We start from the raw sequence: 12,819 nt of genomic DNA on the forward strand, positions 1-12,819 counted from the left end.
TGCCGGTGGCGGCTTTGCTCCTCCCCGGTCGGTCCCGTCTCCCCAACTCCGGCAACCCCTCCGTTTTTTTCCCCCCCTCTTTCTTTCCCTTCTTCTCCCGGCTCCTCCTCCTCTCCTTCCCCCTCGGCCCTCCCCCAGCCCGGCTGCCCCGTCCGCGCGCCCTTCTGCCCCGGCTCTGCTGTCGCCGGCAGCCCCGCTGCGTCCCGCCGCGCTTCCCCCTCCCCACCAGCCTCCCTTCCCTCTGCCGCCGGCGCCGCGCCGCGCTCGCTCTCCGCGTGCGGGTGCGAGCTGTGTTATTTATTTATTGGGGTTTAATTTCCTGCCAGGTGGGTCTCGCCTCCCACCCTGGCGTGTGGCGGTGCCGGCCGGAGCGGCGGCGGCCGGGGCTGCAGGCTGGGAAGGGGGAGGAGGTGGGCTGCTGCGCTCCCGTCTGCGCCCGATCCCCAGATAACACCGAGACTTTATTTTTGCGGGGGGGCGGGGAGGGGGAGGGCTGTCGGAGGCGAGGAGGGGTGGCGATGTTTGGGATGCACAGCCCTGGGACGGGAAAGCCGCGCAGACAGACAGGCAGACACACACACACACGCGCGCACACACCAAATCCGAAACCAAGGACAACCCCAAAAAGGACTCACTTTGCCTTGATGACTCAACGCAACTAATAATCATTTCTCCGCTCTCTGTGGCGAGTCCCTCCTGCTGCTGCTGTTGCTGGCAGAGGAGGGAGAGATTGAAAGTGACACATCGGGGGCCGCCGCCGCCGCCGCCGCTTCCCCGCGCCGCCAGGCACCCGCCGCCGCCGCGGAGCCCGGGAGAGCGGCCTCTGCGGGAGCGGCGCTGCCTCCTCCTCTCCGCCCCTGTCTTCCCCGGTATCGATTTTCTCTGCTGAAGGTGTGAGAAGTCGTCTCCCTCGCCCCTCTCCTCCGCGCCGGAGCCGGCAGCCCCGCGGCTCCCCGCCCCCTCGCCCGCACCTCCCGCTCCGCGCCGCTCCGCGCCGCTCGCCGCCCGGCACCGCCGGGAAGGGGCTCCGGCCCCGCCGCCCCGCGCAGCGCAGCGCAGCGCAGCGCGGGCAGCCGCCTCGGCGCGGCCCCGGCGCCCCAGGACGAGGGCAAGAAGGGGGCTGGGGGTGGCGGGAAGGAGTGGAAGGGAAGAAGGCGACGTGCAAGGAGGAAACAAGAAAACTTTCCACCCTGGATTCTCTACTTTTGATCCATGGACAGAGCCCAACTCAGCCAACTTACAGACAGACTATAAGCAGTAAGTACGGCGGCCGCTCCCGGGGCCGCTCGCTGCAGGCTTCGCCGCCGGCAGCCGGCTCGTTTGGCCGCTGCACAGCTGGCGGGCGCGGGGGGGCCCGGCGCGGCGCGGCCGGCAGCCTCTGCCCCGCCGGCGGGGGAGCGGGCCGGCCGGGCCGGGCCGGCGCGGGGCGCAGCACGTGGCCGCGGCGGCGGGTGGGCTGCCCGCCCCGCGGGGGCCGGGGCGCAGCGCTGCCTGCCCCGCCGGGCCGGGCCGGGCCGGGCGGGACCCGCGCCCCGGCAGCGCCGCGCCCGTCGGGCCGCGGCGGCGGCCGCTCGCTGTGGCCGCGGGGCCGGCGGCGGGAGCGGGGCCGGCGCCGCGGCTGAGCGCGCCGTGTTGCTCTCGCCCTAGGTCCCTGCTCCTTCTACTGCGAGCTGCCAGCGGGAGCCGCGTCGCCGAGCATGGAGCGGAGGAGCGAGAGCCCCTGCCTGCGGGACAGCCCCGACAGAGGCAGCGGCAGCCCCGACGTCAAGGGGGCCCCCCCCGGCAAGGTGGCCCGGCTGGAGCAGAACGGCAGCCCCATGGGCACCCGCGGGAGGCCCAACGGCGCCGTCACCAAGCCCGTGGGAGGTAACGTGCGCCCGCGCTCCGGCGGCGCGGCGCGGCGCGGTGCGGAGCGGGGCCGGGGGCAGCGGCGGCCGTGCGCGGCGGCGGCGCCGCAGGGCCGTGCCGGGCCGTGCCGAGCCGAGCCGGGCCGAGCCGGGCCGGGCCGCGCCGCCGCGGGAAGGCGGCGAGCTGCCGAGGCCGCGGGGTCGCGGGGCTGGGCCCAGCGCTGCGGGGGCTGCGGCCGGGCCGGGCCGGGCCGGGCCGGGCAGGGCAGGGCAGGGCAGGGCAGGGCAGGGCCGGGCAGGGCAGCGCTCGCCCGGCGCTGCCGCCGGGGCGGCTCTGCTGCTGGCCGGGGTACCAGGCACCGGGCCGCAGGCAGCGGTTCAGGTGCAAGGAATTGCGTTTGTAACGCGTATTGCCAGGACTCGGAGCGGGGACTCCTGGGTGGAAAAGGGGCAGCACGTATGTTCACGTTCATGGCGTTTTCCTTGCTGTTAATAACACTTAGTAGCAGTTGCCTCTTTGTGAAAGAGGGCAGGGCAAGGCACGGGCGAGGTTAACGTTTAGCTCTTTCAGCAAAATTGCTGAGCGCTAGTTTGGCAGCGTTCATGCGATTCTCTGCAATGCTTTAACGTTCATACGTACTTCACTATCCAGTTGCTCGTCGATTTTGTGTAGTTAGAGCATGTTTCCAGTGATACATGTGGTTACCTTTTTTTTTCTTCCAAGTAGCTAAACTTTTCGGTGACTTCACCTAAATTCCTTCTTTTTTCATCTTAACGCTGATGCTGTCGTGTTTAGTACAGTGTAGCTTCAGATTTGGAAAAATATATTTTAAAATCTTGAAATTAACTTGATGTTATGAGCAAGCTAATGCCAGGAAGGCCACAAATATCTTTACCTTTTTTAAAGAACATCTCCTGTATTTGCGTTTAAAAATGTGCTCAGTGGTAATACACAAATGTAGCTGTTTATACACAAAGAGTTTGTGTAAATGACATTTCAAGAGATACTTTGATATGGTCGTCACATGACTCTCTATTACGTGAGGTTTATTTAGCGATTTTACCATTAGATGCTTGTTTTAGACCTGTTTGGCTCAATAGGCTTTCTAATTGCTGAAGTTTGCTAAGGGTCTGCAGATTTTGTTTTATTTTATTTAAAAAATATAGGATTCATTTATTTACCTAATGAAGGGTAAGAGATCTCACTTGTCTTTTATGTTTTTTGGATGACTGTCTGTTTTTTTTAAACCTCTTATCTGTGTTCTTCTAATGTAAGGAAAAGGAAGAAGCAGCTTTGCAATGAAAGACTTTCAGTACTATTCCATTTATAAATTAATAGAAAAATAATTTATGGCATAATTGTAAAAATCAATTAGTTAATTTTACAGAAAGTGCTAAAATAGTAATATCTGCAGTTTGGGGTGCCTTTGTAGAGACTAAGGCATTATAGCTGCTTGATTTTGAAGAAAAGGTTAGAACTGGAGCTAAAGTCTTTTTCTTTAAAGAGTTATTGAAATGTACTTTAAGGAATGTTGCTGAATGTTTTGGAATATGCGTGTTGCTTTCTAATCGTAGCTGTGCTTAGCCAAAAGAAATTCACAGGCTTTTGTAATTACATTGGTGGTTCAGATTGAATCTGGCCTGTTAAGGTACAGAAGATTTCTTGCAGTTATGGCAAAGGCTCTTGTTTCTGAAAGCAAACTTTTAAAGGCTTACGCTTGCATTCATTACTCTCTGGCTCTTTTATAAGGTTAGTGTAGACTGGAGTGTAAAAATGTGGAGGTTTTGGAAAAGCAGGAGTATTTTTTTTTTTTTCCTAGCTGGTGTTTTTTAAAAAGTCTGAATCTCTTTGGTTTTAGGCTATTCATAATAAAGTTTATTCATTACTCCTTATTGATACTGAAAGCAAGAAGAGAATTATTCTTGTCTGAATATTTATCTGAGTTCTATAATACTCAATACTAAATTGGTTAAGGCAGATTTTTTTAATAAGATAATGGTGCTGTTTAAAATTGATTTCATTTTTTTTTCCTCCTGGAAATGCTCTCAGGATAAATCAACGTAGCTAATTTCCAGATATTTTTTCCTCTGCTCTTTTTAAAGTTTAATGTTTAAGAACCTGTGTGACCAAGTGATCTTTTTCTGAACGCAAGTCACACTGTTTCTGGGTATTTCTAGACGTTTGTATATTTGCAGTGAACGCTGCTATGTTAGTGATTTTTTTCACTTAAACTGTGAAATGCATCTATAAACTTTTGTGGAAATACTTTTACTATATTGGCAAATTAGCATAAAAGTTCTCTTCAGTTAAATATTAATAAAGGCTCTTCCAGTGCTGTTCACAATACTTAATGAAAAGGAAACTATTGAAAGATGTGGTGTAGTGAAATGACATCTGAGACTTTAGTTGGCAGTCTTTGAGTTGATACTTACTTTTTAAGCTTAAAAGAAGTGCTAATAGTTATAGAATGTGAATTTCATTCAGGAAAAAAAATGAAATCCTTTGCTAGAGACCATTTAGTTATGATTTTTTAAAAATTCTCTGAAGTGTATTTAAAGATTTGAAACCAAAGACAGCCAGATGCTAGCAGTTCTTTTTTTTTAATCTCATTTTGGGCCTTAGATATGTGAATGCTGAGATTTCTTCCTACCTATTATGTACATTTGTGGTATAATACTGGGTGTTTCTGAACAGAATCCCTGAACACAGAGAAATAAGTCTCAAGTAGCCGGTGCTAGGACGAAACTGAGGACCTTTAGTAACAAGTTTTATAATCATAGTGTTTGCTACAATTATTTTTACCTTGACTTCCCTGAGAAATAGGGAAATATTATAGTGATCTAGATGTTTTTAGCTTTCTCTCTAGATTTATGAGAGATTTATGAGAAAAAATGTATTATAATAAGCTTTTGTAGTGCAGACAGAAAATCAATTGTTCTCATGAGAAATTTTGGCTTATGACTCTCTCTCTCTTTTTTTTTTTTTTTTGGGTCCTAAACTGAATATACTTAATTCAAAGGGCCATTACGGCAGCCATAATAAACTAGTGAAGGTCACAAAAAAGATAAACAGGGTCTTAAGTGCATTTAATAGAGGATTTAAAAGTTTAGGTACTATTTATAATGCTGTTAGCGTCAGTCCAATGTGTAAGAGTCCAATTTTGTTTTGCTCTGACTAGCCCAGTGCTTTCTGAAACATTTCAGCAGTTATTTAAACAGTCTGTTTTTAAAATTTGTGTTTAGTAAAGCATGAGTGCTCAGATGTTCGAGAGTGGCAGGTTTTATAGAAGGTCCCTGGGAAAAAAAAAGCTAATATCTCTTTAAAAAACATATGAAGCCTGGGAGAGAGTTTAGAGCAAGCAAGAGCTCTATGGTGTTGACAGCTTTATATCCCTGTTGGGTAACATTCACTTACTAGAATTGGCGTCTCCTCTCAGTAATTCACTCCATAAGGATTAAAAAAAAAAAAAAAGGATGATTAATGGCTAGGAAACTTATATTTAAAAAATTGTTGATTAAAACTCGTGAACCTGTTTGTGCGTAAGTGGATGTGCATCAATTTGTGTGCATTTGTTTTGAAGAACACAGAAAATAAGCGTCCAAAGTGCCTGAATGCAACTTAAAATGCCAGTGGACTGAATGAGCTGTGGTGAAGTTTGGTTTTGCTGAACTAGAAATGTAGAACTGAAATATAGCAAAATAACACATTCAAAATCTGGTTAGGAAATGATTGCATAAAATTTGTTGGTTAGATGAGTTTGACACAGTCTGACAGCAGCAAATTCTCATTAATTTAACTGTTAAAATATGTGGTTTACTTTACAAAATATTAACGGCGGAGAAAACTTTCAGACAATTCAAGCTAAATAGTGTGATCAGCACATTAATGTGCGGCTGTGGTTAATGTGCTTGTATGAAGTCAGATGTAGCAGAAATATTGATGCAGCGGCTTGAGACTGCTGCCGCTAATTGCCGTAAGCCCTTTGCAGTTCCCGCGTCGCGCCGTCTCCTCAGGTGTGCCTCAGAAATCCCTTTTCATATCTCTCGGAGGCGACCAAAATGCCGACTGAGGGTAGCTAAAGAGCTCTTTGTCAAAATGGGTTGTAGCTACTTCTGCAAAAGTCTCATAGGTTTTTCTTACCTTTTGTATCTTTTTCAAGGATTTGAAGTACCTTGCTGGAGAAGAGGGAAATGCGCTTTCAGACAGCCTGATGCAAACAGCTTGAGCAAATTTGCTCCTGTATTGTAAACTGCTAGGTAAAGTTAAGCCCCGAGTGAGATCCCGAGAGCAGTAAGGAGGCGTGCTTCAGTTGTCCTTATGAACTGAGTGAAGTGAAAGGTTAAGTTTTAGACAGCCTTCCTATCTAGAGGAGGAATATCTTCTTGCTGCCCGAAAGAGGTATGTAGGCATTTAAAGAGCTGAGCATATCAAGATACAGAAGTTATGAGAGCCACAAATCCTTGTTAGTTCAGGAACTGGCAGTATGTGAATATATTTTATGTTTTATCTGTTGCAGAATAGTTGGAAAATGATGCCTTTTATTTTGATATAATTCAGTAGGAATTACAAAGAAATGTAAATTCTTGGATTTTATGCGTTTCTGATACGTAATGAGGAAGAGACCTTTAATCTAACTTGAACAGTAAGAGGAGCAAGGCTCTGATTTTTTTTTTCCATGACTGATGGTTAAAAATAAGTTTCTGGGGTTTTTTTGCTGATTTTTTTTTTTGCCTTTTCCAATCAGATTATGTCATGTAAATAGAATAAACAGAACAGTCACTCCTGGAGGGTCATGTAGTGTATCATCTGTATTTTTGCTGAGGTAGAAAAATAGCCTTTCTTTATGTGTTTTCAGTGCTTGGCCTGTTATTAAAATAAAGACACAGTTGGTTACAATATATATGCAATTGAACATACGCATTAAACAGAATATAGGGTATCCACCCATTCAATGACCTAGGCGTAATTTGATGTTTAGAGTAATTTTGGAACTCTAAGTTGCATCTGCAAAAAGCCACTGACAATTTTGAATTCAAGGTTTAAGATCAGCTGTAAAAAGATTTTATTTTATTTCTCCCCGCAACAGTTCCTCAGTATTTAGAGTCATCTCCCCGCTTCCTCCTCCGCCCCATACGTGCGGCCACGGTAGTTACTAGATGCTGTTATGCTCATCGTGAACCAAAGGAAAGAGAAGAAACCAACATCTTTGAAAAAAATCAGTGTTAATTCTTTTTTTTCCCCCTTTATAATTTGGGTCCTGCCTTTTTTTAGTTTCCCTGGGACAGAACAGAGTAGATTTACTGTCGATTATTTATAGGACATTTATTTGAGAGCTCCTGTTAGGGTGAGTCCGGCAATGACTCCCCAGAATTGTTTTTATGCCTAAAGAAAATGGCAAAATCGTATTAAAAACTGTAAAGATGCCAGTGAGGAAACCTGCTTTCAAGAGATTAAATAGCCACATCTTTCTCGCCCAGAATTTAGATGAAGAATTCAAACATCATCTAAGGAAGAAAAGCAGTATTTAATTTTTATTGTTATGAATAAATACTTAAAGGTGAGATTTAAAGATTTCTTTCCTAAATACTTAGTTTTAGGGTGCTTGGATATTCTGTTTAAGTTATTTTACTGTGCTGAATGTTTTACCCAGATTTAAAAGTAGAAGAAAACTAGCATCATGGAATTGTAATAAAGTCATCGGGTGAACAGGCAACTATGTCATACCTAAAGTTTCTAGTTTGCAGCACAGATTTTCAGATGATATCAGTTACCTTAAAATACCTTGAAAATGTGTTTTTTGACTTTAATGCTGTTGACAGAGACAGTAGTCTGAATATTTATTTTTGAAGTCGCATACATTTATTACTTTTTTTCTTAAAGTTGTCTCTGTGGAATGAGTGAGAAAAGGGCCGCAAAAATGTTTTGGAGCTTAAATACTTGGACCAGTAAGGTTTTTTGCCACTCACATTGACACGGAAGATGGTAATGCAGTGTGACATCTATGGTGCTGTAAAATGAAGACTGTTTTACTGCAGTCATGTATTTGTATTTGCAGAACATCTGTGTGACTTGCTAAGGAAAACTCTTATTTTGGTGACTGAACAACCCCCCCCCCCCCTTTTTAATCTTATTTTCAACTTTTTGAAATAACTGAAAATTGGTAAAACTTAGGAATATTTTATTTCTAATCCCAAATTGTGAAGCATAGATAAATTAGCCCTTTAATTCCTGCCTCCCATCCCAATACAGTTAAATCAGTAGCTATTGCTGTGTTTTAGGATTAAAGGCCCAGTTTTTCAAGGTATTGAGTATTGCCGGCTCCCCGTTGAATCGAGGCAGTCGGGGTTTGCCAAGGATAACCCGTGCCTGCTTCGGCCTCCCCGTAACCACCGAACACGCGCGTTCTCCTTCGGGAGCGCAGAGTCGTTTTTGAGAACAGACCGGTGTGTTGAATGATGAATCGATGTCTTTTTTATCTTTGAAAAAATTGTCTTACGGTAACTTGTTCCTGCTGTATCAAATGTGCTGGGTCAGATGCACTGAGCCGCATGACGATAGGTGTCTCTAAGGCTGATTTAAGAAGGGAAGTCGCAACAGACAAAAGCCAGCTGAGTATCTGATGACTTTTAGGAATATTTTCTAGCTTCTAGCCGTGCTAAAAGCCTTGTCCCCCAACAAGCTTGGTGCTTGTTGCAGAAAGCTGATCAGCGTCGCATCTTCTTTGGTTACGTACAAATGAGTTTAAATTGAACAGTGGTGCAAAAGACAGAAGCTGCGTTTTCTTACATAATTTGCGAAGAACTGTTAGCCCCTTTAGCTGAGGGTCTCCTGGCCGTTCACAAAGTGTTGACTGCTTTAATGCAGGATGCGCTCTCTGACAGCAAGGAACGGTGTCCATATGGCTGCAGGTCGACAACCACAATTACTTTTTTTTAAGAAGTTCCTCACTTTGTACAGAGGCATCCTTTGCTGCTGTTATGTGTACTTTGTCTCTTGTCTTCATTTGCATTGATCCAAATATTAATAAGGGGAAAATATTTAATCCTGTTTTCCAATTTTATTTCCTTCACTACAAAGAATTTTTTTAGCAGAAACTAGTATTGTAATGCTTTTTTTCCCTTTTAAATACCTGTAGAAGCTCTGGTAGTATCCCCCAAAGATTTGAAGGCGTTATCTTAAGTGCATTCATCAAAGCTAAATTAATCCTATTTACAAATATACCAGGGTGCCAGCATTTGTCTATTAGCAGTATATTTATATTTAGTGCTGCTGATGTTATGAAATCCTTACGAGTAACGTTTGAAAGGCTATTCCCCCCCCCCTTTTTTTTCTTCTTAAGTGTAATTGTTACTCTGATTTTTAAGGTAGATGTGAACACTGGTGTTGCCAGTATATGAAGACTTACGTAAAATCTTCCAGGAAGCTTTTCTACTTGCAACAAGGCTACACGAGGAATGTACAGGATTGCATAAAAGACTGAGTGTGAGCACTGCATTGCTTGTATCTTAATCTGGATGCGAGGGGAGAGATTGCATGTCTGAATTCAAGACAGATTTTAAATTTCCTGTCAAATGCTAAATGATTATTGGTGTTACGTGCAGAAATGTTAGGAAAAAGATAGGACTGTCATAAGCTTTATGAAATTTCTAAGGGAACAGAAAGAGCTTGAAAAATGAGACAGCTCTAGAGAAGAATTTAAGCATAGAAAGATACCTGGCTAATCATTTAAACCTCGTTAGTTGTTTCGCTTTAACTGGTGCCCCTGTATCAGATGGACATACAGTATTAAACAGTCTGAGCACAGCCGTAAGTTGTTAGTAGCAAAGCCAGCAAGGTAAAAAGGCTCAGAAGAAGCTTAATAAAAATAACCTGTCAGACTGTATTTTATATGAAGCTGAGGCACCTCATGAGATAACCGTACACCCACTGCATTTTCAAAGTGCAGTAGAAATGGCTCCCACTTAAATATGCTCCCTTCTTATTTCTTCCGTAAAGACAAGCGCTGAGATGCAAAGACGCTCTACCAACAGTAAACCTTTTAAAAAGTACTAAATCTGGCAAGAAATGTTGAGGGACAGTTTCTTGCACCAGAAACATGATTTGTATCCCTGCCTATAACCACAAGGTTACCTTCTTTCTCTTTCTTTCTCTCTCTCTTTTTTTATCTTTTTAAAGATGTTCTATTTATATTTGTATAATGTTGAAAAGTGACTGGATTACGCTTTCTTTACTTGTGTATCGCCTACACTTTGCTCTCTAGAAGTTGCTGACTTTGTCTATATTTGGACTGAAACTTCAGATAAGTGAGGAAACTTAAATAAAAAACCATCCTAGTAATCTAAACTCACGGAGAGTGTTTTGTCATAAATTTAGCTGACGGGCATATATTGGAAATGAAGCATGTCATTTTCAAAACTATAACCAGACTATTTATCCAAAGTAATATAAATTCATATTTTGAGCATATTTTGGTTTATATGTGTTTCCATTATTTATATATTAAAATTAGATGTGCACAATTTCCAGCCTTATTTTTTTGAATGGTTATTAAGAAATGCAGTTATAAATTATGAGTTATACAATACTTTGGAGTAAAAGGTGCTTTTCATAATGTCTTTTCCCAACTTACAAATAACTTTTTTGCCATAATACGAACATGCTAGCAGAGCAACATGATAGATGTCTCTTTAAGTATCGTAGTAAAAGAAAATGACTTGTATTCTGAGGCTGTGGATAGTTTATGTTGTTTTGGACCCATTTCCCAAGCAGTGATCGAAAACAGATTACAATAACAATTATACAGTCAGAAGATGCAATATCCATTTCTGCTTTAATTGAGTGAAAGAATAATAAAAACATCATTAAGAAAAATGAGGTGGACCTGTCATACACTACCAATTTTTAGACTTGGAGAAAATGCAGAGTAACAGAAGTGTGGGCTTTTTTTTTTTGTTGTTGTTGCTTTAGCTAAAAGTCTGGATGGTAGACTTCACACGGGCTGTTATGAGCAAATATGCAGTAAGTAGGTGTATTGCTTTGACAGTAAAGCTCATGCTACGCATTATCTGAGTGCTTGGGTTTGGCTTAATAATGAATGTAATGTTTCTGCCATTAGTTTGAGCCTCCCTTATTATACTAATATGATCATAGTGTCATACTGACCTGCCAAAGAGGCAAGTTCAGAGAATGCTTTCACAGAGGCATGGAGCAGTTGGGCTTGGCAGGGACCTCTGGAGATCGTCTGGTCCAACCCCCCCTGCTCAAGCAGGGTCACCTAGAGCATGACCTAGCACCATGACTCGTCAGGGTTTGGGTTTCTCCAAGGTGGGGACTCTAGGCAACCTGTGAACAGGTGGGAAGTGGTAAGGAAGACTTCTTACTCCTTTCAAAATAAAGTGCCGTGCTACTTTAGGGGAAAATTTCTACTGTGCTTTATTCCAATTTTTCCCCTCTCTAAAACTGTGGACTTGTGTACCAATAAAAGTACTCAGTCTCGTAAACCAGCAGTACCCAGGACAGACTCTTCTGTGACTGTTTATCTATGTTGCCATCTCAGTCTTCTGACTAAAACTTTATAGACAGAAAGGCTCTGTGCTGTGTGGCAAACTTAAGCTGTGTTGCCCTTGTAAAAGGACCTAATTCCAATCCAAGGCCCTACCTAGGCTGAGGGAACCCGGCTCTCCAGTTCCTCAAGAGCTGAGTCCTAGAGCTGTAAGCAAACTGTCCTTTCAGCTGTACAGTATGTGGAAAGAGAGATCTTCTCTACGGTAGCCTTGGCTCCAGTCATGTACCATACAGCTTTATAAATCAACATTTGGAATGGCATCCGGAAGTGAACTGGGAGCCAGTTCAGCCTTTGGAGAACAGATGTAATCTGCTTTCTTTGGCTAACACCTCTAAGCAAGCAAGCAAGCAAGCACATGCATTTTGCACTAGCTGAAGTATCTGATTCTCCAGGGTAGCTCTGGGTATACAGTGCTGTAGCAGTTCAGCCTGCAGAGCCCCAAAAGCAAGGATTGTTGACTCTTAGCAAGTGAATCCATGGACAGCAGAGCTGCCTTACAGGGTTCTTTCCACTCTCTCCCCCAAAATATACCTCACTGGCTGAACAAAGTAAGTGTACTGTGCATGCTTGAGAAGCAGAAGGTACCTCTTAACTCTTGTTCCTAGATAGACCTCATGACTTCTTTGGTTAAGATGTGACAGTTATTGAAAACTTGGATTAATATGACCAGCTGGCTGATAAAAATGAATGTTCCTAGAAGAGTAATGTTTTAAATGGGTAGCTGGCAAATGTGTGACCCCTTCTTTGTGAAAAGGTAGAATACTTCCTCCACTCTCTTTATCGTCTCCCCTTGAAAAAGAGAGGAATTTGAGAGAATGGGGAGAATTGAAGTTGTGAATTAAGGTCAAACCCAGGTGCCAGTTCCTGGTCTGGAGTGTGGTAGGTCATGAGTGCAGGCTTTCTAGAATCTTTTTGTGTATGCAGTGGAGGAAGCTTGATGCTTTCTAGAGAAGGGAATGACCAGATAGCTCCTGCTCTCGGTTGTGGGTTCTCTCCTCCGTTCATTTTTCCTGAAGATGTGAGGGAGATTTCTGTGGTCCCTTTATACTAGAAAAAAAAAATCTATTATTAATTATACTGCCATAAGAGTAGCTGAACCCTTGCTGAAAGCATAACAGGCTCCATCCATAACCACTGAGTTTAATTACGTTATTCTGAGACAACATTTGATATGGTTTGTCCTACCTTGTACTTTCTGCTAACTTATACCCATAACCAGTTCTGCCATATCTGTTAACACTGTAGCTTAGAAATGAGGTTCTCTAATGCAGCCAGCATCTAAAGGCCATAAGGGAAAGAGGCAAAGATTACGGATCTATTTAGCTCATCTTGCAGCTGGAGCCTACAGTTGGGCTTGAACAGAGAGATGTAGCTGTATGAGGTATTTCAGACCCTCAGTAAGCTGT

The 12,819-nt window shown here is 44.1% G+C and overlaps 1 protein-coding gene across 1 annotated transcript in view; it reads left to right on the top strand.

Moving 5' to 3' along the window:
• The first annotated feature begins 1,239 nt into the window (after positions 1–1,239).
• SATB2 (SATB homeobox 2) overlaps positions 1,240–12,819 on the top strand; it is a 137,234-nt gene continuing 125,654 nt past the window's right edge. Inside the window, exons 1-2 of the mRNA XM_067298507.1 lie at positions 1,240–1,257; positions 1,648–1,866. Coding sequence (XP_067154608.1) covers positions 1,698–1,866 — 169 coding nt within the window. The 5' untranslated portion in view covers positions 1,240–1,257; positions 1,648–1,697. The remainder of the gene's footprint in view (positions 1,258–1,647; positions 1,867–12,819) is intronic.

Source organism: Apteryx mantelli, chromosome 6, assembly GCF_036417845.1.
Source record: "Apteryx mantelli isolate bAptMan1 chromosome 6, bAptMan1.hap1, whole genome shotgun sequence".
In the NCBI taxonomy this organism is placed as follows: Eukaryota; Metazoa; Chordata; class Aves; order Apterygiformes; family Apterygidae; genus Apteryx; species Apteryx mantelli.